General features: G+C 39.6%; 1 protein-coding gene across 1 annotated transcript in view; it reads right to left on the reverse strand.

Annotated features, from left to right (window-relative positions):
- Positions 1 to 23,920, reverse strand: part of LOC139732029 (cAMP-dependent protein kinase catalytic subunit PRKX-like) — a 96,923-nt gene that overhangs the window by 35,832 nt on the left and 37,171 nt on the right. Inside the window, exon 5 of the mRNA XM_071642905.1 lies at positions 10,998 to 11,093. Within this exon, the coding sequence (XP_071499006.1) occupies positions 10,998 to 11,093 (96 nt within the window). The remainder of the gene's footprint in view (positions 1 to 10,997; positions 11,094 to 23,920) is intronic.

Here is a 23,920-nt window from a genome sequence, read left to right on the forward strand (position 1 = left end):
ACATTGTATAGTTTTATCTTTACAATAATATATAAAACAACCCCTTTCCGCATCCCTAGAAGTCATAAAAGAAGAAAAAAAAAAGAAAATCGCCCTTAAAGTTCAGGTTATGTTCAAGCTCACAACCCGTTCCCCCCCCCCCCCATGATGCAACAGTCCTGCTTAGCGACGGCGTTAACGCTTCATCGCACACACATAAATGGCGACAGCTTGGGTGTGTGAGAAAATTCATTCTTAAATGGATGCACCCCCATGGCACTCAGGATTATCACTGACCCTCCTATGCCTTTTGTCTATCCACCCTCCTGCTTTAATTCCCCTCCCTTCACCTGTTGGCCTCCTTGCCCATGACCTCCCATCCTCTCCTTTTGTTTTCTTTGTTCCGTGTCCCTAGCCTGTCCCTGACTGTTCGTGTTGTGTGAACTTCTTTATAATGTGATTGCTTTCCCTGCCTGATTATCATTTTGCCTCTGACGAATATTCTTCTGGAATCAAAAGCTCAGGCCCCTTTAGAGTATAGACTCCATTTAAGGCAATATTTTTCTATTGTATGACCATGTAATCTTGTAGTTGACATCCAGCTCTATCTTCAGGAAAAATTTCGCAGCGATCGCGCGATCGGTGGCCGAGATCGGGGGGGGGGGGGGTCACCCCCAGTAAAAACTCCTCCCAGTTAGAATAGGGTTAAGCCAGCTGGACAGAGCGATCAATGGGCGCGATTATCACCACGCGTGGTTAACCTAAACAATGCTCGGCCGGCTTGTTCGGTTTCAGTGTTGTTTTTTGTTTCTATTTCCCCCCTTTAAAAACGAAGGTTCCTTAGTCCAGCCATTGTTTTCGCTTCCTGCTCAAGACATTGAACAGTTCAGCAAAGCTGAAGTTTAGATCACTAAACGGCGACATGAACTCATGATGATAATAGGACTTAGATCACAGCCGAAAGTGCGCTCCTTCATTACTCTAGAATGAGAAAGAATACCCTGTCTGTGTTCAAAGTTGGGTTACGGACGATGAAAAAAAAAAGGTTTGAATCATGAATTGTCGGATGACGTCGACAGGTTGATGATATAAATATTAGCGTATCATGGGAAAGATTAAGTAATGATGAGCCCAATGATATCGCAGGGCTCCAAACTAATTTTTATTTTTTGACCACCAAAATCATTGATTTCTATATTTTTTTTGGTGGCCAAAAAAATCAAGAAAAACATAGGAAAAACTAAATCGGTCCTGCTAAAAACAATTATTAAGCATTACTGACGTGACAGGTACCCATGTCTAAAATAAATGAATACAAAAGTAGATCATCTTATCACCATTATTCTGAATTCTAAGATTTAGCAAATAGGCTTATAGATAATTATAAAAGTTGATGCCTATTAGGTGGTCATAGCTTACTTTTGGGATGAGAAAGTGGGAGCATTTCCAGATTGTTTGTTTTAGCATTGTAAAGAGCCGAAAGTTACCGCTATTCATTTCTGATTGTAAAAGCAATCATCCAACATTTACTATAGTATGTTAGAACCTTACGGAGCCGAATATTACCGTTAATCATTTTCAAATACACTGTATAAAAGCAAACAACCGACATTCATTTTAGCATCTTATGGAGCTGAATGTTACCCTTATTGATTTCCGAATGTGAAGCAAACATCCTCTATTTATTTAAGCATCATACTGAGCCTATTTATACCATTAATCATTTTCAAATGTGAAAGCAATAATCTGTTATTTGTGTTAGCATTGTACCAGAGAGCTGCCAACCGTTCCGAAAAATTCGTATACGAAAAATCGAAGGGAATACGACAATATGAAAACGTCCTTAGAAAGTACGAATTCACAGTGGGGAAAAATAATGGGTAAAAATGTAGCAAACGCACGTCACATGTGCCATGTTATCTGTATTCAGCTGGGATATCGATGCAACGCGTACGCACCGTATGTGGAAAGCGCTGAACTAATGTGCGCACACGCATATCGCTGCTTGCGTACTGTGTACACCGAACAGAACTTCGCGCGCGTGAATCCCTGTCGCCTACGGACCCTGGATGTTTACATGGATCGCCGTGGTATCCCAATTAGCCAGCTGCCACTACAGTACCGTATGAGGCGGGGTGAAAGCGTCCCGTTGTGCAATGTCTGCTTCTTTTTCTCTTCTTTTCATCCTCTTGTCCCTTGCCTCCCAAGTACGAAATGATTTTTAGAGTGTTGTGTGTGTTTTTTTTTTATAACACTATTGCATCATTTTCTGCGAGGAAGTTGTAGAGGTGAGTTTCTGTTCGTGTATTGATGACTGATGTGCACTGCCCTCTGCAGTATTATGTGCAGGTGAAAAGCGTTCGAACTTTCTTTCCCGAGTATCGTGGAAACTCGATTATTTCTAGGCCTATTAAAGGAGATCTCATATAACAGAATACTTATAACAAACTATTTTCCGGTCAAAATGAATCAATTTCCTTTGTTTTGTATCGTTTATTGACTTGATCCCATAGGATCTCGTCGCAATATACCGAGTTTTATATGTGTGTTTATTTACGCGTAGCTTTCGGTGCTGCAAAACTTTTGCTAGGGCCTAAGCTTACTACTAAACTTCGTTTTATTTCCGTCGTTTTTCACACCTCATTTAGTACGATTTCTTCCATTTTATATCACTTTATCCGTTCCCTTTATACTTTGAAGTATTTAAACGTAATTCTCTTAGTGTCACGCACTGTTATTTTCGTAACGGCGATTTCTCCGCTTCGCTGCAATCGAAGCGACGGAGTTTGATCCCAGCCGCTTCGATGTGCTATTTGTTGTCTTTTCTAAATGTTTGTGTTGTTGGGAGGTGTTGATACTTTGTATTTATTATTGAGTTTCCTAGGTATTTATCTCGAGGGATTATGCGTGTTTCTTAATGTTGATCATAGGAAAAGGCTAAAATGATCTTGAGTGATGTCTGATAGTGATGATAACTATGCTGGTGACTGGTGTAAAATGACGGCTTCCTGTGAATGCTTAGCGTACGTGACGTTTGTTTTATTTCCCTTTCCCCTCTAGTCTTCTTTCCCCCTTACTCTTCTTTCCCCTCTCAAGAATGATTAAAAAAAAAAAAAAGAAATTACGTACACCTCACAACAAAACGAACCATGTGCTATAGCAACTTTCGTAAAGTTAAATCTAAATGTTCAATACCAGCAAAGAATAAGGCGAAAACACGAATGACAATAAATAAAAGCGAAGAGATTGTGTATGCAGTCTCTTCGGCTCGAAGAAACTTGACACCCCACCCCTCTCCCTTGTGGAAATTTCCACAAAAGCAGGTGCCACACCCAGGTGCGTGCCAGACGAAAGAATGCGCGCATTGGAATAAACAGCGTGTAAGTATCCTGGAAATATCGATCGAGGAACCAGCTCATTAGTTGAATTAAAGGAATAATTCCAAAGATATCATGATTCTATAGCCGGGTTCACACGTACACCAATTAGCGGGATACAAATCTCGAGATTTGCATCGCGATCGTCATCCCGCTAATTTGTACGTGTGAACCCGGCTTATGTCTATAGCCTTTCTTTTGGCGCATAGTAGGGAACATCGAACAGTCGATTATAGTGTACTTGATCGAATATTTAATGTTCCCTGAACAATAAAAAAAGGATTGATTATTCAGTCAATTAAAAATGCAATCACAGAAATACATGAAAGGTCTCGTATGCCCAGACAAATTCACTACGAGAAGGTCCAATGAGATGCAGTCATCACCTGGTTAGACAGCAAAATACAACGTGTATTACTCTAAATGACAATTAATTTCAGTTCACGCGCATCAAAACTGCTTATTACTTTTCAAAGTTTTGGCTATCAACATTCGTTCGTGGGTGTATTTTGTTTGTTTGTTTGTTTGTTTGTTTTGTGTGTTTTTCCCTCGTGAAAGACGTAATGATTTCTTCATATCGAACGTAAACTGCATGTCTACCGTAAACAAGCCATTCAGCTCAGCTCAGCTATGGCGCATTCGATCCATCGAACTTGCAGTAACCTCTTATAGGCAGGAGCACATGGCGCATTCATTTTAACTTGAAAATGAAGCCACGTGTTTGCACCACATCGGCGCTTCCACACACAGCGCGGCATTTTGCGATCATCGTTAAAGCAGACTTTCCGATTCCAGTCAGGGGAAAAGGAATTGGAATACTTCGAAAAATACTGATGTTTAAAATCCAATAAAATGAAAAAAGCTTTAAAAACGACGCATGATTATGTTTTGATAGTACATAATTGGAAACACAGAACAGAGTTTTGCATCCGCTCACACAGAAGCTCTCTTTAGAAGATCAAGCATTCCCCGTCCCCTGCTAGAAAGTGGAAGCTTCCATAATCAGCCCACAAAGTTTTTAGAGGTACAAATTTGCACTTGTACACACTGCGAGAAAGCAATCAATCAACGCTGAACATTGCGTAGTTTAGAATCTTTATCGTGCTGGTGACCAGCTGGATGCTTCGGCATGTGTCATAACGTTATGTTTAGAGCCTGTAGGCCTCATAGCAAAAAGAGGGAGATTGAAAAAATACGAATTCTGGTGGAAAATACGAATTTTGGAGCTGCTGAGTACTAATTTGTGCTTCGAAAGGTTGGCAGCTCTGTCGTATACGGAGCAGAATTTAACAGTTAGTCATTTCCAAATATAAAAGCAAACATCCGACATCTATTTTATCATCGTACGGAGCCGAATGTCACTGTTGTCCACTTGCGAAAGTGAAATGAGTCATCTGACAATTATTTCATCATATCGTACGGGGCCGAATTTTGAACGTCAAGGCAACCATCAGACAGTTTTTTTTTTTGTATGTGTGTTTTGTTTTGTTTTGTTTTTGTTTTGTTTTTTACCATCAAACGCAGCCGAATGTTACTATTCATTTCGAAATGTAATACACATGTAGCAAATATCCGACATTTATTTTAGCATAGTACGGAGCAGAATGTAACTGCTATTCACTTCCAAACATAAAAGCAATCATGTGACATTAATCATTTTGGCATCTTCCGGAGCCGAATGTTATTGCTATTTATTTGCGAAAGTACATAGCAATATAAATTATAAGCAAGCATCCGACATTTATTTAAACATCGTACGGAGTTGAATATTATTATCATTCATTTCCGAAAGTCGAAGGGAGCTGATTGTTATTGTTATATTTCGAACGTAAAACCGAATATCAGACATTTATTTTATCATCGTATATACGGAGTTATTTTGGTTATTCATTTCCGAACGTCACAACAAACATGCGTTATTTATTTTAGCATCTTCCGGAGCTGAATGTTATTGCTATTTACTCTTGAACATAAAAGCAAACATCAGACATTTATGTTATCATCATATACACGGAGTTGAATATTATTGTGTTCATTTCCGAACCATCGAACGCAGGTGAATGTTACTATTATTCATTTCGAAATTTAAAAGCGAACATCCGACAGTTACTATAGCATCGTATGGAGCAGAACATTACTGCTATTCACTTCCGAACGCAAAATCGTATATACGGAGTTGAATATTTTTGTTATTAATTTCCGAACGTCACAGCAAACATTCGACATTTATTTTAGCATCTTCCGGAGCTGAATGTTATTGCCATTTACTCTTGAACATAAAGGCAAATATCAGACATTTATGTTATCATCGTATACACGGAGTTGAATATTATTGTGTTCATTTCCGAACCATCGAACGCAGGTGAATGTTACTATTATTCATTTCGAAATTTAAAAGCGAACATCCGACAGTTACTTTAGCATCGTATGGAGCAGAATATTACTGCTATTCACTTCCGAACGTAAAATCGTATATACGGAGCTGAATACTTTTGTTATTCATTTCCGAACGTCATAGCAAACATTCGACATTTTATTTTAGCATCTTCCGGAGCTGAATGTTATTGCCATTTATGTTATCATCGTATACACGGAGTTGAATATTATTGTGTTCATTTCCGAACCATCGAACGCAGCTGAATGCATACTGTTATTCATTTCGAAATTTAAAAGCGAACATCTGACAGGTACTATAGTATAGCATCGTATGGAGGAGAATATTACTGCTATTCACTTCCGAACGCAAAATCGTATATACGGAGTTGGATGTTTTTGTTATTAATTTCCGAACGTCACATCAAACATTCGACATTTATTTTAGCATCTTCCGGAGCTGAATGTTATTGCCATTTACTCTTGAACATGAAAGCAAACATCAGACATTCATGTTATCATCGTATACACGGAGTTGAATATTATTGTGTTCATTTCCGAACCATCGAACGCAGGTGAATGTTACTGTTATTCATTTCGAAATTTAAAAGCGAACATCCGACAGTTATTTTAGCATCGTATAATGGAGCAGAATATTACTGCTATTCACTTCCGAACGTAAAAGCAATCATCTGACATCTATTTTGTCATCTTCCGGAGCCGAATGCCATTGCTATTTACTTTCGAAAGTACAGGCAATCATCCGTCATTCATTTTATTATCGTAAGAAGTTGAATATTTTTGTTATTTATTTCCGAACGTCAAAGGGATCATTCGACATTTACTTTAGCATCTTCGGGAGCTGAATGTTATTGCTATTTACTTCCGAACGTAAAAGCAAACATCAGATATACATTGTATATTTTATCAACGTATATACGGAGTTGAATGTCATTGTTATTCATTTCCGAACATCAAAGCAATCATTGAACATTAATTTTACCACCGAACGCACCTGAATGTTACTGTTATTCATTTCGAAATCTAAAAGCAAACATCCAACTGTTATTTTAGCATCGTATGGAGCAGAATATTACTGCTATTCACTTCCGAACGTAAAAGCAATCATCTGACATTTATGTTAGCATTTTCCGGAGCCGAATGTTATTGCTATTTATTTTCGAAAGTAAAAGCAAATATCCGTCTTTTATTTTATCATCGTACGGAGTTGAATATTTTTGTTATTCATTGCCGAACGTCAAAGGGATCATTCGACATATAGCCTATACTCAAGCATCTTCCGGAGCTGAATGTTATTGCTATTTACTTTCGAACGTAAGAGCAAACATCCGGCATTTATCTTATCGTCTTACGGAGTTGAATATTATCATTCACTTCCGAACGCCAAAGCAAACATTCGGTATTTATTCCAGTATCATACGGAGTCAAATGTCACCGTGATTCATTTCTAAAATCAAAAGTAAACATGCGACATTCATTTTTGCGTCTTACGGAGCCGACTGTTCCCGCTGTTCATTTCCAAAAGTAAAGGCAAACATCCGATTTTTTTTGTAGCCCGATTGGGCCACCGAATTTTCAGCAATGAAATTTTGGTGGCGCAGGTCGTTAAAAGGCGTGAATAGCGAGATGATCGTAACCGATGTCGATATGTTCTAATAATTATTGATACTTGAGTGATGAACGCATGTGCACAACTTCCGCAGGTGTACTTCTTTAGAAAGTAGCGAACAATCAAGGCAGTGGACATCAGAGTGTGATTAAATCGAAAAGAAGCCCCTGAAATCGGAATTTGATGAAAATGGGCAAAGTCGGAACTCCATGAAATGTATTTTGATTGAGCGGTCAAAATAAAGCTTAACGGGAATGTGCCCTTGAATACCCTCGTCCACCCTCGTCCACCCTCGTCCAACCCGCGTCAATCGAGACGCAAATTTCCGAGGATGGATTTTCCGTGCGGGCGGATGGACTCGTCCACTGAACGCGTATACCCGCGGGTACCCGCGGGGATACGCGTCAGTGGCCTCGTCCAGATCTCGGAAAAGCGTGACGTTTCCCGCGGTCGGCACTGTATATGAAAATTCAATATTTCTCTGTCATTGAAGTCTGAAACATGATGTTAATCCGGATTGAATAACTTGAGAATAGTGATCAGTTGAATATACATAATGTACCAGGATTTGAGCCTCAGGCTTAATTGCCTTTGAATAAAACCTGGGAATTTTAAAATTGTATAACAAACTATATATCACCCACGGCCAGTTGTAAGCGTATGACATGCTCATTTTGCAATTTGCACATTCATATTGACCATTCAAGAACTGCTTCCTGCAAAATTAGTGAAACTTCAAAATATCATTACAACTTCCTTATTTTTCACCTGATTTCAATCAATATTTTACTGTTGAATTTGTAATATTTTACTCTTTCTTATCAGACTAACTTATATTTGGACTGGATTTCCCCTTTAAGGATAAAAACCTGCTCATGGAACAAAAATTGCTCTTGTTTGCAGGACGTTTCATCTTAGGGAGTAAAACCACAAATCACGAGAGATCCAATTTTCTACTTCTCGTATTTGCTCAATAGATATCATGCAGCAAAAATACGCACTTGCTCGCATATGTAAATATGCAATTGCTCCGTAAATATGCTCAGTCAAACTGTAACCATGGCGTATTTGCAATTTCTGACTGAACTATCACGAAAAAAAACTTTATACGCAAATATATGAGTTTCATCAAGTTTCATCAAAAGAAATTCTAAACAATATCCCCTTTGAAAAAAAGAAAAAGACACAGTGTGAAAGTTTGCACACGAAAGTATGTTTGTATATTAGGCTACTCTATGGTAGAAAAATGTTTGTGTCAGTCACAAAGGTTGAAGGGATCTCCCCCACCCATGGCACATTACAATAAACAGCGTCTTCCCAAACTCAGTGTTAGGTGTACAGGAAGGGCTTTTTCCATTTTCACATTCTCATAGTAGGTGGCTACTGGATTAACATTATATACAAACTACATGTGGTCCTGCTCCTTGTTCTGGAGCATGTCAAGTATCAAAATCCAGAATGTGTTTTGACAGAATTTAGAGTTCATCTTGATTCTAGAATGGACAGTGTCATCCGGTGTAGGCTGAGATCTGAATTTTGCCGTTGATGTCACAGATGATATTCACAAAATCTTGTTTGTCTGTGAGCTAAGTCAATGCATTTAGATGTTTGCATCATCAAACAAAAGAGTAGAAATCTCCAAACTAGGTGAACAAGACAACCAACCATTTCAGGGGCGGATCCAGGAATTCTGTAAATGGGGGGCGCAACAAATAATTCTGGTGCCACTTCTGGGTTTCATTTCATTTTTTTCTTTTTATTTCTTTTGTTTTTAACGAAAAATAAAGGGGGCCGTGCGCCGGTTGCGCCCCCCTCTGGATCCGCCACTGCATTTGGTTCTGGGAGAGAACTTGGAGTATAAATATACAAATCAAAAAAAAGAAGAAGAAGAAGAAGAAGAAGAAGAAGAATATCCCCTGAGTTTGTTGATCATTATATGGGAGGGTAGACTCGCTACAATCCCTCACCTTTTCTAGGTAATTCAGAATTCCTGAGGACAACGAAAGGAAGGAGCAGCGAGACTGTGCTGGTAGTTTCATGCATTATCAGCTATTCACAAACAACCTTTTTTTTTTCTCCTGTCTCTGAGAATTGGGAGGGTATTTGGGGTAAATCAGCCAAATAATCTGTTCAATGTCAATGAAAGTCTTGAGTAAAGCATAAGAAGTACTCAGCCGAGGGTTAAACTGGCACGTTACCAGATATTCCCTTTCTTCAATGTCCTTGGCTGCTTAATATTTTCCGCTGACAGACGCGACACCAAAAACACCGATCTACTCCAATAAATGGGAGAATAATTTCTTGGCTCGACTCCTGCAAGTTTCTCTAACATTAGGACAGACATATCCTAATTCTATCAAAACACATTTCATCACAGATTAGACGAACATTTTTTCTTGGATACAAACATAGAGTAACTAATAAAGAAGCAAGCCAAAACACATGAATGAATAGACATAGTGGCATTAAAGATGCATACCATATTCGGTCATTAACCCCTTTGTTCCTAAACATTTGAGCCATTTTTTGTTTTTCTTTTAGAAAAGAGTGGGTGGATGCCTTGAAAATCTGAGACAAACCCCCAGACATTTTTTAACATTGTTAGGAAAATGCAAAGTAAAATTATGAATGTGAGGGCAGTACCCTGAAAAGTGTTGTTTTGATGAAAAGCAGGTCATGCGGAGAAAAAAAAATAGAACTGTTCACTGAAAAATACTACCGACTGACTTGGAGTAAACATCATACACCAAGGTAAAGTGCAACCATACAATGGACAGTTGCCATCAAGTACCACAGACGAAAAACAAATAACTTTTGATTATGTCACACTCCTTTTTCACATGAGATATCTTACTTTACCTGGGGCATTCTGTTGTTCATATTATATAAATTTTTCACATCTTTACAAGCATATACCGTAAAAGTGGAAATTTTTGCGCATTTTGCACAACGAGAAACTAGTGTGAAGATTAAAATCTGCAAATATTTTTGCCTGCCATATTTTCCAGCATTTGATGTCTTGATACTGCGGAATTAAAAGCATGTGAAACTCTTCTTACTCGGCCGAGCGCTAAAAATTAGTCACGTGAAAATATCCACTTTTACTGTAAGTCCTATATCAAGCAATGAAAAATGATGGTTTTTTAAAAATGGTTTTGATACTTTTTTTTTTTTTTTTTTTTTTTTGGGGGGGGGGTTATCTGTGAAACCGAGCCAAGGTATTTACAAAGGCATGAATACGTACACAATGCAGAAAGGTGTTCTGCTTGGCTAACCTGCTCCTGGAAACGGAAGACCAAAGAGCTGGGGGGGGGGGGGGACACACTGAGGTTATCTGGATGGGTGATCAAGAAATATTTACCTGCACTGCTTCTGCAGGGTGATGTACGGTTCACTTAGTAGCTACAACGTTGGCACATACAATTTAGATAGATAACATAGAAGAACTTTAATACATATTAATAAACTTTGTAACTTCTTATTCAAATTTCACCAAACTTCATCATAGTGCTCAACCAATTTTTTTTTTTGAAATTCAATGAATGAATCCCAAAGATTGGGGGAGGGGGAGGGGTTAATAAAAGCCCTACAAATGCACAGCAGCCATGCAGAGAGGCTCACGAGAGTGGATGACTTACTTTGGTTTGGCTCCTATTGACTTGGGCCAGTCAATCTTGCAGGCTAGGATCTTCTCGTAGATGCCGAATGGATTTTCGTCGTAGAATGGGGGAAACCTGTAGAATGAGGGAAACAGAGATCAATTACAGATGAGGACACTATTCCCTCACTTCGACTGCTGGACACCTTGTAAAAAAAACAAGAGACCCGCGGGTCTAGCGCTCACCTGAGTATCGCAAGTTCACCTTTCACGCAGTCACTAATCTTATTCACAGCTCTACCAAAATTTGACCAGGCATTCTCAAGTAGAAGATGAAAATGTACAATAAGGGCCCAATTTTTTTAAGATTCCTTAATTTGGGGGGGATTGGGGCCCCCGGGGCCCTCTGGGTGGGGCATGGTGCCCATTTTGATAAATTGAGATCCTGACCCCCTAGGGATGCTACCTGCCAAGTTTGACAAAAATCCATCATGAGGTTTTCAGGAGGAAGATGAAAATGTACAATTCAGGCCCCCATTTGGACCCTCCCTACCCAAGAGGGGCACCCCTGGATCTCCTATGAACAAACTTGAAACTACAGTCATTAATGCACTCACTCATAGTATTATCTCAGCTCTATAACTTCTGATTCTAGAGAAGATTTATAAAGATTCCTTCATTTGGGGGGTTTGGGACCTGGGTGGGGCATGGTGCCCATTTTAACAAATTGAGATCCTAACCCCCTAGGGATGCTACCTGCCAAGTTTGGTGAAAATGGGTCATGGGGTTCTCAAGAAGAAGATAAAAATGTACAATTTAGGCCCCATAAGGACCCCTCCTCACCCCCTCCCCTGGGTCCCAAGGGGGGCACCCCTGATTCTGCCATGAACAAACTTGAAACTACAGTCATCAATGTACTAACTCATAGTATTAACTTAGCTCTATCACTTCTGGTTCTAGAGAAGAAGATTTTTGCGGATTCCTTAATTTTGGGGGGTTTGGGCCCCCTGGGGGCCCCCTGGGGGCCCCCTGGGTGGGGCATGGTGCCCATTTTAACAAATTGAGTTCCTAACCCCCTAGGGATGCTACCTGCCAAGTTTGGTGAAAATGGGTCATGGGGTTCTCAAGAAGAAGATGAAAATGTACAATTTAGGCCCCATTAGAACCCTTCCCCACCCCCCTCCCCTGGGTCCCAAGGGGGGCACCCCTGATTCTGCCATGAACAAACTTGAAACTATAGTCATCAATGTACTAACTCATAGTATTAACTTAGCTCTATCACTTCTGGTTCTAGAGAAGAAGATTTTTACAGATTCCTTAATTTTGGGGGGTTTGGGCCCCCTGGGGGCCCCCTGGGTGGGGCATGGTGCCCATTTTAACAAATTGAGTTCCTAACCCCCTAGGGATGCTACCTGCCAAGTTTGGTGAAAATGGGTCATGGGGTTCTCAAGAAGAAGATGAAAATGTACAATTTAGGCCCCATTAGAACCCTTTCCCACCCCCCTCCCCTGGGTCCCAAGGGGGGCACCCCTGATTCCGCCATGAACAAACTTGAAACTATAGTCATCAATGTACTAACTCATAGTATTAACTTAGCTCTATCACATCTGGTTCTAGAGAAGAAGATTTTTACAGATTCCTTAATTTTGGGGGGTTTGGGCCCCCCTGGGGGCCCCCTGGGTGGGGCATGGTGCCCATTTTAACAAATTGAGTTCCTAACCCCCTAGGGATGCTACCTGCCAAGTTTGATGAAAATCGGTCTTGGGGTTTTCAAGAAGAAGATGAAAATGTAAAAAGTTTACGCACGACGCACGACGGACGACGCACGACGGACGACGGACGACGGACGACGGACGACGCACGACGCACGACGCACGACGGACGCCGGACGAAGGGCGATCGCAATAGCTCACTTGAGCCTTTGGCTCAGGTGAGCTAAAAATGAGGCACCTCAACCTGCTCTGAACAGATTGCTTGATACTGAGGGGATTCCTAAGCTTATTTTCGCCTAATTACAGTCAATGAACGTTCCGGGTTACTGCAATGGTTAGTTCAATGTTGACAACTGACATGATTACACTAGCTTCCACTAAATCACTTGAATGGGACCATGTAACGTGTCGATTATCTGACCAATGCTATGCACTACAAGGGCTTGATGTAACTATACACCCAAATTAAATCACGGATCATCGATCAAATGACCGGGAGGATAACAACTCCATAGACTTTGCAAAATGCCTGATTTCAACGGGAAATGTTTTCTTTCATGGGTTCAAAAATCCTTTAAAGCATTCCCCCCCCCCCCCCCCATCCATACATAGCATATAATGACTACACTGTATGCGCTGCTCTGGTGGACTCTTGGGCCATTTCAGTTGTGAGGCAGTTATCAACAGGTACAAATGAGCCATAGAAAAGCTAATGTAATTCAGTTCATAGAATGAGCTCTCGTGCATTAGATATTCCTAGAGAATCAAGGTCGGCGATTAGCGATGGAGCGCAACTGAGCAAGCACCCAGTATTGAGACAGTTTAGGGCAGTTACATATTACGTAATCGGTGCAATGTCCTTTCCACAATCATTTTGATTGCACACAAGTTAACCAGCGAGACATACTTAATTCTTAATCATGTAAATTAGTTAACATGCAATTTAGTGATATAAAAATCCACTGCATAAAAAACAAAGATAAAGCAATGTGTCGAAAGGTTTCTATTCACTACACAGTGGTATTGCAGAAGACACCAAACATGAAGTTACGCATTAAGGGTTTATGTACTGTATTATGCCGAATATTTCGCAAGGTTTTTATTTTCACGAATTTCGTGTGTAAGGTGCTATTCGTGAAATTAAAGACACGCGAAAATATTGACTCTGATCCCGATGTGAATGTGACGTACGCGTGTACACTTCTCCGTTCAGTACAGGACTCCGCGATCACGAATTTAACCACTCGCGTAATCGTGGGAAATTCCCGATTTGCGAAAATTTAGACTTGCGAAATATATGGCGTATACAGTAGTTTTGGTTGAGATGGGGATTGAGGTTTCAACTTTTTGTGAGATGATTAGAAACCCCTTATATCGTCGGCTGAGAATGATAAGGGCGTTAAGTTGCCACTAAACCCATAGTGTTCACGACCACTTAACGCCCTTCTCATTCTCAACAGACAATATGAAATATTTTCGAGGACGCAAATTGTAAGAGGAAATAAAAGTTTATTTAATGAAAATTGGTTTTGAAATGGCTGAAATATTCAAAAACAAAGTGGTCCTAATAAAAGGTGGGACCTATCTTTAAATTCATTAGGACAACTTTGTTTTACTTTGTTTTTGGATATCTCAGCCATTTCAGAATCCAATTCCACCAAGTAAACTTTGAATTCCTCTTTTAATAGAATTATATCCTCTTCTTATAGATATTTCATATAAGTGGTTTCTAATTATCTCACAGAAAGTTCAACCTCAGTCAACATCTCACCCATAACTATATGCCATCCCTTCAAAGGTACGTTTTTCCCTTCAAAGGTGTGCTTTATTCACATCACTGTATTAAAATCTGCTATGTAGGGAGCATCAGAAACCCAATGCCAGTACAGGCTAACTGCAGCCTCACCGACCATGAGGCAACAACCCGCCAGCCATTGTGGAATCACCTGGGCTAATATAACAATTGCATCAAAATTTACTACAACACTGAGTACATGTATTCATATAAACATTTTATTATGAACAATCAATTTTGAAGAAAGACAGGAGGACTGGGAGACTGAAAGTATTTCTCACTTTACATGTCAGATAGATTTTGTTTTAATGCCTCTGATATACAAACACCCTACAACTGTACTTCAATTGTTACGGTGGTAACTTTGATTACCATTTCCCCATACTTGGTGGTCATAGGAGTAGTTTTCTCTGTCAAAATGAAATAAAATGGATACAAGTCAACAGACATATATTACAAAATATTTGGCATGAACTGCCTCTATTTTAATATAATCTAACAAATGTAGTGGATTTGTTTGAAGCTAATAGCATGGAAAGCAATTCTGGCCAGCTTTTTAAACCACATACTTGCTGGAGTAATCTTCTCTATCAGAGCAAAAGAAAATGGATACAAATCAATAGACAAATTCTACAACATATTTGGCATGAACTGCCTCTATTCTAATATAACCTAACAAATGTAGTGGATTTGTTTGAAGCTAATAATCATGTATGGCAAGGCTGGCCAACTTTACACCTATTCTTTTATATCACCCCTCCCCTCCTCTCCCCCCCCCCCCCCCCCCCTTGATGCAGGACTGGAAGATTTCAGCGGTGCCATCTTCCTCCCAGCCAGGCAGTGATGAGCAATTCTCATAGCTTGCCAATCGTCCCTGACATCATCACAGAGGGGGCAAGGACCGGTGACGATGATGATGACACTCACTGCTTTTTTTCATCTCTTCCTCTCTTGTCTCTTTCTGTTCATCCTCCATTATTTTATCTCACTCCATCCAACTTTTCGATCCTAGCTTTCACACATACTGAGAGTGCATGCTTACTTTGAAACACGATTGTAATGATCATGCATCACTAAAATCATGTTTCAAATTAAGCATTCTTGCCATGTGAATGCAAACTGGAATCATAGAGGGTGAAATCGAAATTCCAGTCGTGTTTCAATTGACGGTCCGGAGGTGGTTTCCGATCACGTTTTGCCAGATTGCCAAACTGGAATCGCAGACGGTGATATGAATCGTAATTCCAATCATGTTTCAAATGACAGTCCGGAGGTGGTTTCCCATCACGTTTTTGTAAGAATTTAGCAATGAAATGATTGTGTGAATGTAATTGACCTCCAATCGTGTTTTTGGGGCGGAGCTTACGGAGATCTTTCAACCACTTCCGCAGAAAGACCGCACTCCTCAAATGCTCGCACTGCAGTAGAAGCACGAGCTACACTGTACTTACGGATCGAGAGTGATTGATGTGAACTTAATTGGAAAGAACACAAACCTCCCCTCCACGGTCTGAAATTCAAAACTGCTGAATAAGCGAAGCCTTCCTCAGCTGTATGAATGAACGATGATTCAAAATCGTAATTGCAATCGTGGTTGTAATTCAGCATTCATATTAAGCACTCTCGGCACGTGTAAAAGCAAGGCATGTCTCTTCCTGTTTCTACCAGCTCCTGTCTCTTGTCCCAAGCCATCTATCCAGCCCTACCTTCCACAGGAACATCAACTCTTCCTACAAACTCCTGGACTGAAAGACTCATCTTGATTGATTGTGTTATTCGTATACAAGTATAAACGGGGCTGAACAGTGCAAACAATCCATACACAGTGCCATTTCATGAGGCATTTAGTTTGATTTACCATCACTTAATCACAACATGACATTATGCAGCTATAAATACAGCACTCGCTTGAACTCCCGGTCAAAACGTTTCCCCCTAGGATAGTGACGAAGTGTCAAGATACTGCACAAAATGAAATGATGAAGAGTACTCAGTATCCATGACTACAAGGTAAATCATCCATTAGTCACTAACATTTATGACAACACACTTGCAGTATAAGACCAAAGTAAAGAAATGGTTTAGACCATGCAAAAAATAAATTTGCTATCTATCTAACTATACATGTTTATATATAATATGTCAACATACCATACAATATTGTAAAACCTGACATTTCGCATGCATGAAACTTTTGCGAATATGCGAGGAGCCAAGATTAGGAAAAATAAAATACATATATGAAAGTTTTTCTCTACATATTGTATTGACTGCCTGTGGCAATGTGCGAAAGTTTCATGCTGCAAAATGTTCATGGTTCTACAGTATTAATTTGTGTGTGTGTTACGTGTGTGTGAGAGAGAGAGTGTATGTGCACATAAATGACACTTTCCATCACAACATAATGCTCAAGGCACTTAACAAATTATTGTAACCCGAATCAAACCCGACTACCAACAGTGCACCTACTTCACTCCCTGGTAAGCAGTCATACCAGCATTTACCACTTTACAGCCGGTCACAAACATCCAACGAAATCCAACCGACTTCATACATGTAGGTGCGTTCACATTCATAGGGAAATACCACAGTATTTATTACATACTGTGGTATTTTGCAATGTGAATACAAATACACCATGACAAAGTACACCACAAAATACTTTGACAGCATTTATGGTGGTATAGTCAAACTTCGCACATGATGCCCACGTCAGATTTGAGCATGGATCGTGCCACAAGATATCATTGATTGTACAGAGATATAATTCTCATGTAATCTCACACACTTCCCTTGTTTTTTTCAAGATAGGAAATGTGCTTATGCACAGCGCTTACCTCCAAGAGGTTTAATTTTTGGCCAGAATTACCATGGTACCTGGTATTTCTTGAAAAAGAATGGTATCCAGCGAAACTGTGGTATTTGGACCAATGATGAGAATGCTGCCAACAAACTAACACCCCTTTCATAAACTCAATAATGCGGATAATATCCGCATTATTTGGTCGTAAAATTGGAGCGGGGGAAGAATAATCTGCTTTTTTTCGACCCTTCTATTATCCGCATAATAGCAGCATCGGGACCAGATTTGGAGTTTATGAACGCAAACCCAAATAACGCGGATAATTGCCGGGGTGCGGTCAAACGTCACCTGTCTTTCCCGCAGGAGGGACGTGTGCAGTCACCATGACGATTATCCGCCTTTTTCAGGACGGGCGCTCGTAAAAATAATGCGGATAATTTTCAGAGTTTGTGAACGCATTTTTTATTGAAATGTCCGCATAATTCTTAGGCGGATAATTGGAGGGTGAGTTTATGAAAGGGGTATAATATGGTGTTTAATACAACGGTACTTCAAATGTGAATGCACCCAGTGTGCACGCAGGTTCCTACTGGGTCTGAATTCTTGCTCTTGGGTTGGGAGGAGCTCTTGTGGAGAAATGTCTTCTAATACCCTGTTTAGAGTCTCTCAGTCTCTAGGAGGACCACAGGAGTATCTCCGGAGGACATGACAGATGAAAACGAGCATTGTGTTTTTTTCTACTCAGTGGTGGGTAAGAGAGACCCCTGTTTAGAGTACCCCTGGTCATCTAGAGTGAGGTCGGCATTATACTCTTCTATGGAAACCAGTGGAAACCAGCATCGCAAGAGTTACCTAATCATTTGTGTGTGTGTGTGTGTACACACATAAGAATTTACGGTTTTTGAAACCCATTAATTTTGGGTGTGTGTAACTCAGATTTGTTTTCAAACTAGAAACATTGTCATACACATTCTCTTTGATAGAGCGCCCTCCACAAAATAGAATACTAATTAGAAATATATATAAATATATGTGACCCGCTACAACAAAATGATCCTAAAGTCGGGCGAGGTCGATTATTTGAAAATTGCATGATATAATCCCCTAATCTTTCTGCTTTAAATTGATATATAACACATTTTATAAAAATAATCGGCTGCGGAGATATCGATGTTTAAAAGAGAGCATGTCGAGACGTCTGGAAAATCACTGTTTCGAGAAAAGCGCCCTAAAAGTCTTCCTTTCGACGCAATCGCAATCAAGGGACACGCAAGTCAGTTTCCACCTCTGGACAATAGAAGGTAAGCCCTAGCAACCCCCGAAGAGTTCATTCAAGCACATCAGCGTCGGCGGTCTCCTCACCAACCAATCAGTGACCAGGATGTGAGAAGCGGCTGAGCAAAGCGCACCCCGCCCGCACGCACCAGTCGACTGGGCAGTGTGCGAGCTTCACGCTTCGGTTAGCAGCAAGCAGCAAACTGACCAATGAGATCACTCTGGTCGTTGTTAGGGGCGGAACCTATCTGTGGCGCTCAATCCAAATTTTCGAACCAGTTTCTGCTTCGTTGAAACGCCAAAAAACATGGCTCAGAAAAATGCTATTTTTTGGTCTTTCCTTTGATCATTTTGCTTCAAAATTTCGACAGATGATAGAAGACATGTTAGACTCCAATAATATATCAACATCAGAAAATTGTACGTTTTGACCAATTTTAATGCTCTGACTTCAAACACGATTTTCACGGCTTCGACCGCGCGCGACTTTAGGACCTTTTTGTTGTAGCGGGTCACATATATATATATGTGACCCTGCACATCAAAATAAACAAAAAGTTGCCAGACATAAATTTTTAGTTAAGACCATTTTCTGAAAGAGCAGACTTTAAGCTTTAAAATGATGTATAACGCAAATCAAATGGCCTCTCCTAACCTATCTAAATATTGGAAAGAAAGCACAAACTCAGGAAAAGTGTAAACTGAGAAAAAAGGCTCTGAAGTACAGTGTCTAGTCAAGCGCTTAAAGGGGATAGCTAGTAACTGATCAGTGGGAATCAGTGGGAATGCTGGAGGATGATTGTTCCAATCCTTGTGGGATTCATTTAAGAGTACATTATATATCTATTGCTGTGTGAAAATTATTTGCTTCAGAATGGTCTCATATTGAAGTAATGTTCAGTTTAATATTTCCAGGTTAGCGTGCCTAGTCAGTGACGGGGCATTAATCTGCACATTACTTGAATATGAGACCGTTCTGAAGCAAATAATTTTCACACAACAGTAGATATATAATGTACTCTTTAATGAATAACACAAGGATTGGAACAATCATCCCTCAGCATTCCCACTGATTCCCACCGATCGGTTACTAGCCATCCCCTTTAATCTTTACCAAACCGTGCTGGCTGTGCGATGAATGGGACAAAAAACAGGAAGTAAACCACCAGAGTAACAACAATGAAGGGATTATCAGATTAAACTGAAATTAAGCATGCCTTATTAACACATTCTGTCCATAATTAATGCCAACTTTCAAAGCAGTAGCACTATCCTTTCAAAAGTTATTAGAGTTGAAAGTGAAGAGTGTGGACAAGGTTTTTCAGAAATGAAAAAGGGATTCTAAAGACACACCTAATCACACTATTCTACCAAAAATGTTCGAGATAAACTGCTAAAAAACACACTTTCCTGCCCATTTTATGATACCAAATTTAAGCATAATGTAAAAGAAGACCCGCTCTTTCAGAAAATATGAAAAAGTCAAGTTCGGCTAGGTGGACCCACTTCACTTATTTTCAGTCCTCACGCAAAATCAGTGTGTGCGACTTTATGTTCATTTTGAGGTGCACGGTCACATATATATATACAGTTGAACCTCTCGTATCCGGACAAGTCGGGACCGGGGCTCATCCGGATAAGGGATTTGGCCGGATACGGGAGACTCAATGCTTTATACATGTATAAAGCATACATACACATGTACTGATGTAGCCTTTTCATTGTTACATTTGGGGATGTTTGGGGATGTTAAAATGTCTGAAGATAAGCAATTTGGAAGGAAATTTGATGTAATGTATGTTAATCATGTTGGAAGTAATATGTAAGTCTTGTGTGTTTGTGTAGGAGTTCTCAAGGAGTTGGGAATCCCCCTTTCCTCCCGTAATTATTTTTAAAAAAATCACGGCGAGATTGCGTCCGTTTCATAGAGAGATCCGGATAAAGGGAGGCCGGATAAGAGAGGTTCAACTGTATAATATATATATTGAAATCTGACAGCAAACTCTTTTGAAAAGTTTTTCAAAGATTTAAAAAAATCTTTATGTTCAAAATCAAAATTTGACTGACAAACTACTTTGGGTCACACAAATGTAAATTCAGGTTTATTTTGAATCGGCATATTCTTATTCTTTACTCCATAAAAAGAGCCTGCACTTATAGAAATCTGTTGATTCTGATTAAATCTTGTAACTGCCCCTAGAGTGAATGGGAGACTGGCGAACATTTCTTACTCGCTGCTTTCATATGTCTCGCTCGCACTTTGCATTTTTCTTCCGCATCGCGATCCTCTCTCGACACGCCGAGGGCAATTGCGTGCATAGTCCGCGAAATTGTATCCCCATCATCTGCCGGCGCTTTGACATCCGCCTCACTAGAGGCTTTGATTGATGAGACGACATCTCCTCGTAATATTTAACGTCCTATCAGTCCCGCATGGCTACCTTCGTCCGAGCTTTGACTCTTGCCATTGAGTTTAAGTCGTCTCCTGTTTCCGTTGCGACATGTACCCTACAAATCAGCCCCCTCCTATTATGTGACAACATGAATGCACAGTCAAATTAGCGCAAACCTTTTTTTCCTGTCGTCAACACAAAAGTTTCAAGTACATCTGTCAATGGTTCTAAAATTTCAATGTTTTTTTAAGACAATGATGAATTGGTGACTTACAATATTAAAACTAGCGAGTAATCATTCCAAAGACAAGGGTCTCAGATTTTAAACAGGAAAACTGTCTTGATGTGCAAATATGATACTTCATCAGAGAGAGAAAACCAGTAATTGATCAAACTGTTACAATTTCTTGATATTGATTGGGCAACTAAGATTCAAAAAGAATTTTTATATTTTCTTTCATTTGGGGCCACATTCCTTTCTAGGGCCACTAAAATTTCAGATTCAAAGATTTCAATACCCGAATGAGCAGTCAGAGAAAAAAATCAGTGTCAAGTCCTGAGGTGAGTTATTAAATAATGGAAAGAAAACCTATTTTCTTGCAAAAACGTTTTACCGATCTTTGCATTGCAACACGAAAGCTGGATGCTCTACTTTGTTATTCATGACGCACTCTGGATTTTAGGTCATCATCTCCTGTGCCACTACCGGCATTATCTCCGTTGACAGTCGCCTGATGAACATGAATTCCCTTGTGTCAGAAACCCATGCGGCCCAATCAAAGCCTTATCATGAAGCTGGAATCCTAGGGGATAATTCTTCCTAGCTGTAGAGGGCTCCAGCGCACCCACCCACTCAGTTTCTTCATCTACAGTGCAGCTTTGGTTTATTCCCTTACGTATAGTGCTATAATGGAGCTTTCAGGGCCATGTGCAATCTTATACCCCATTTATACAGGGCATCTACTCTATAAGTTGTTATTTTCGCAAGGGCTTAATTTTTGCAAATTTCACGAATCACAATTTGACCTTGACATGCAAAAATGTATCCATGCGCTAGGGCCTAGGGGAATAGTGCATTTACCATGGTGTTAGTGTCAATTTGCGAAAACAATATCTCATGAAAATGTCTGTGACCTCCTCATTCACGAAAATAACAGCTTATAGAGTATAACAATTAGAGCACTCCAAGAACATCATTTTTATTGAAATTTTACAACATCCAACAGAGTTAGTTTCCCTTTATCATCTCAGTCAAGTCATCATTCTTTTTTACATAAGTCCTCCTAAGTATGTCCCTGTCTGTGTTCTAAATATAACGATGTGTTTTTCTCTTTCTCCTGCATTCTTACCAACATAACTACGTATAAAAAAATGTTTTGCATTACATTCAATCCAGCTTGTATTCTATCACTTATTTTACATTATGAAATCTAGATTGCTTGCATCCATGATGGCACATACTATAGCTCCCTCTTTTTTCTCCCTTTTTTTCCTCTCTTTTTTTTCCCTCTTTTTTTTTTTCCTTTCCTTTTCTCTCTTTTCCTCTTCCCAATCATTTTGATGTCAGTTGACATCGGTTCGTTTATTGTGTTTTATATTGATGTTTTGTGTATTTTCTGAGGGTCCCATATCGTACAAGCTTTGCTTCTTAGTGGGACCCTCCACTTCCATCCTCATCCTTAATTGACTTGTATTATACGCTTTATGTATTTAACAAAGATGTAATCGCATCTACTTTTCATTTTCATAATTTTCTTATGTACCTTTTCAAATGTTGTTCTGTATCACAAATATCCCGTGTATATGCAATGTACATAATTTCTTTGTTCATTGTGATGGAGGTGAAAATAAAGTTGAAAGTTGAAAGTTGAACACCCCTGAAGTGCTCTAAACTCTGTTTGAATAACAGACAATCGGGGCCTTGAAGTAATGTAAAGTTATGCCCTTCTCGAGCTGGGCTACTTTGTAGGTACAGGAGTGGCGATTATCATTATCATTATCATTATTATTATTATTATTATTATTATCATTATTGTTATTAATATTATTATTATCATTATCATTATCATTACTATTATTATTATCATCATAGTTATTGTTATGACACATATAATTATTATTTTTATTATCATTATTATTATTATTATTATTATCATCATCATCATCATCATCATCATCATCATCATCATCATCATCATCATCATCATTATTTATTCATTTATTTATATGGCTTTCAGTCACAAATACAAATACTACATTATTCAAAATCAGAACATACAATGGAGAGTTATGTGGTTGCACCAGGTTTGGCAGCCCAGGTCTGTAAGAGCCAACTATAGCACTCTAAAACTTTGTATTAAATGGTCACCAATGTTTAGAGCGCTCCGGAAGTGGTATGCAATGTGCACTGGTACAGTGGTGTATTCATCTCAACTGACCTGACACAATTTGTGACTTTTCCAACGGGAGAAATGCAAATTGCATATAAAACGCTTACGAGAAATACCGCAATATTTTGTGAATGAGAACAGTATCAAGTGACTTACTGCAGTGTCCATTACTGTGGTATCTTACATATGTACCACAGAGACTCCAACCCCAAGTACCTTCTGATCTGGAGATTCTCCCGCCCGAAACCCCTAGCAAACGGGAGACTCCAAGTTGATGTGTGCAAAGCGCGAAGTTCCTAGGGTTCTAGATGTTCTCTGGTGCTATCTAAGGCTTATTTTTTCAACATACGATAGAAATAAGTAAGAAATCCTTTCCACCGGGAGACACAGAGCCAGGGCGGGAGAAATCAAATCTCAAACGGGAGAACGGGAGATTGCGCAAAAATGGGCTTTCGGCGGGAGATCTCCCGTCGAAAACGGGAGAGTTGGAGTCTCTGGTACCAATGAGATTGGGGCCAATAAATTACCATAGTATTCAATATCACTGTTCTAATGTGACTGTAACTAATATTGGTCTGACACTAGAGTGGAAGAG

This window comes from Diadema antillarum, unplaced genomic scaffold (genome assembly GCF_040938485.1).
Source record: "Diadema antillarum isolate AM-2024a unplaced genomic scaffold, OU_Dant_1.0 seq00000398_RagTag, whole genome shotgun sequence".
Taxonomy (NCBI): domain Eukaryota; kingdom Metazoa; phylum Echinodermata; class Echinoidea; order Diadematoida; family Diadematidae; genus Diadema; species Diadema antillarum.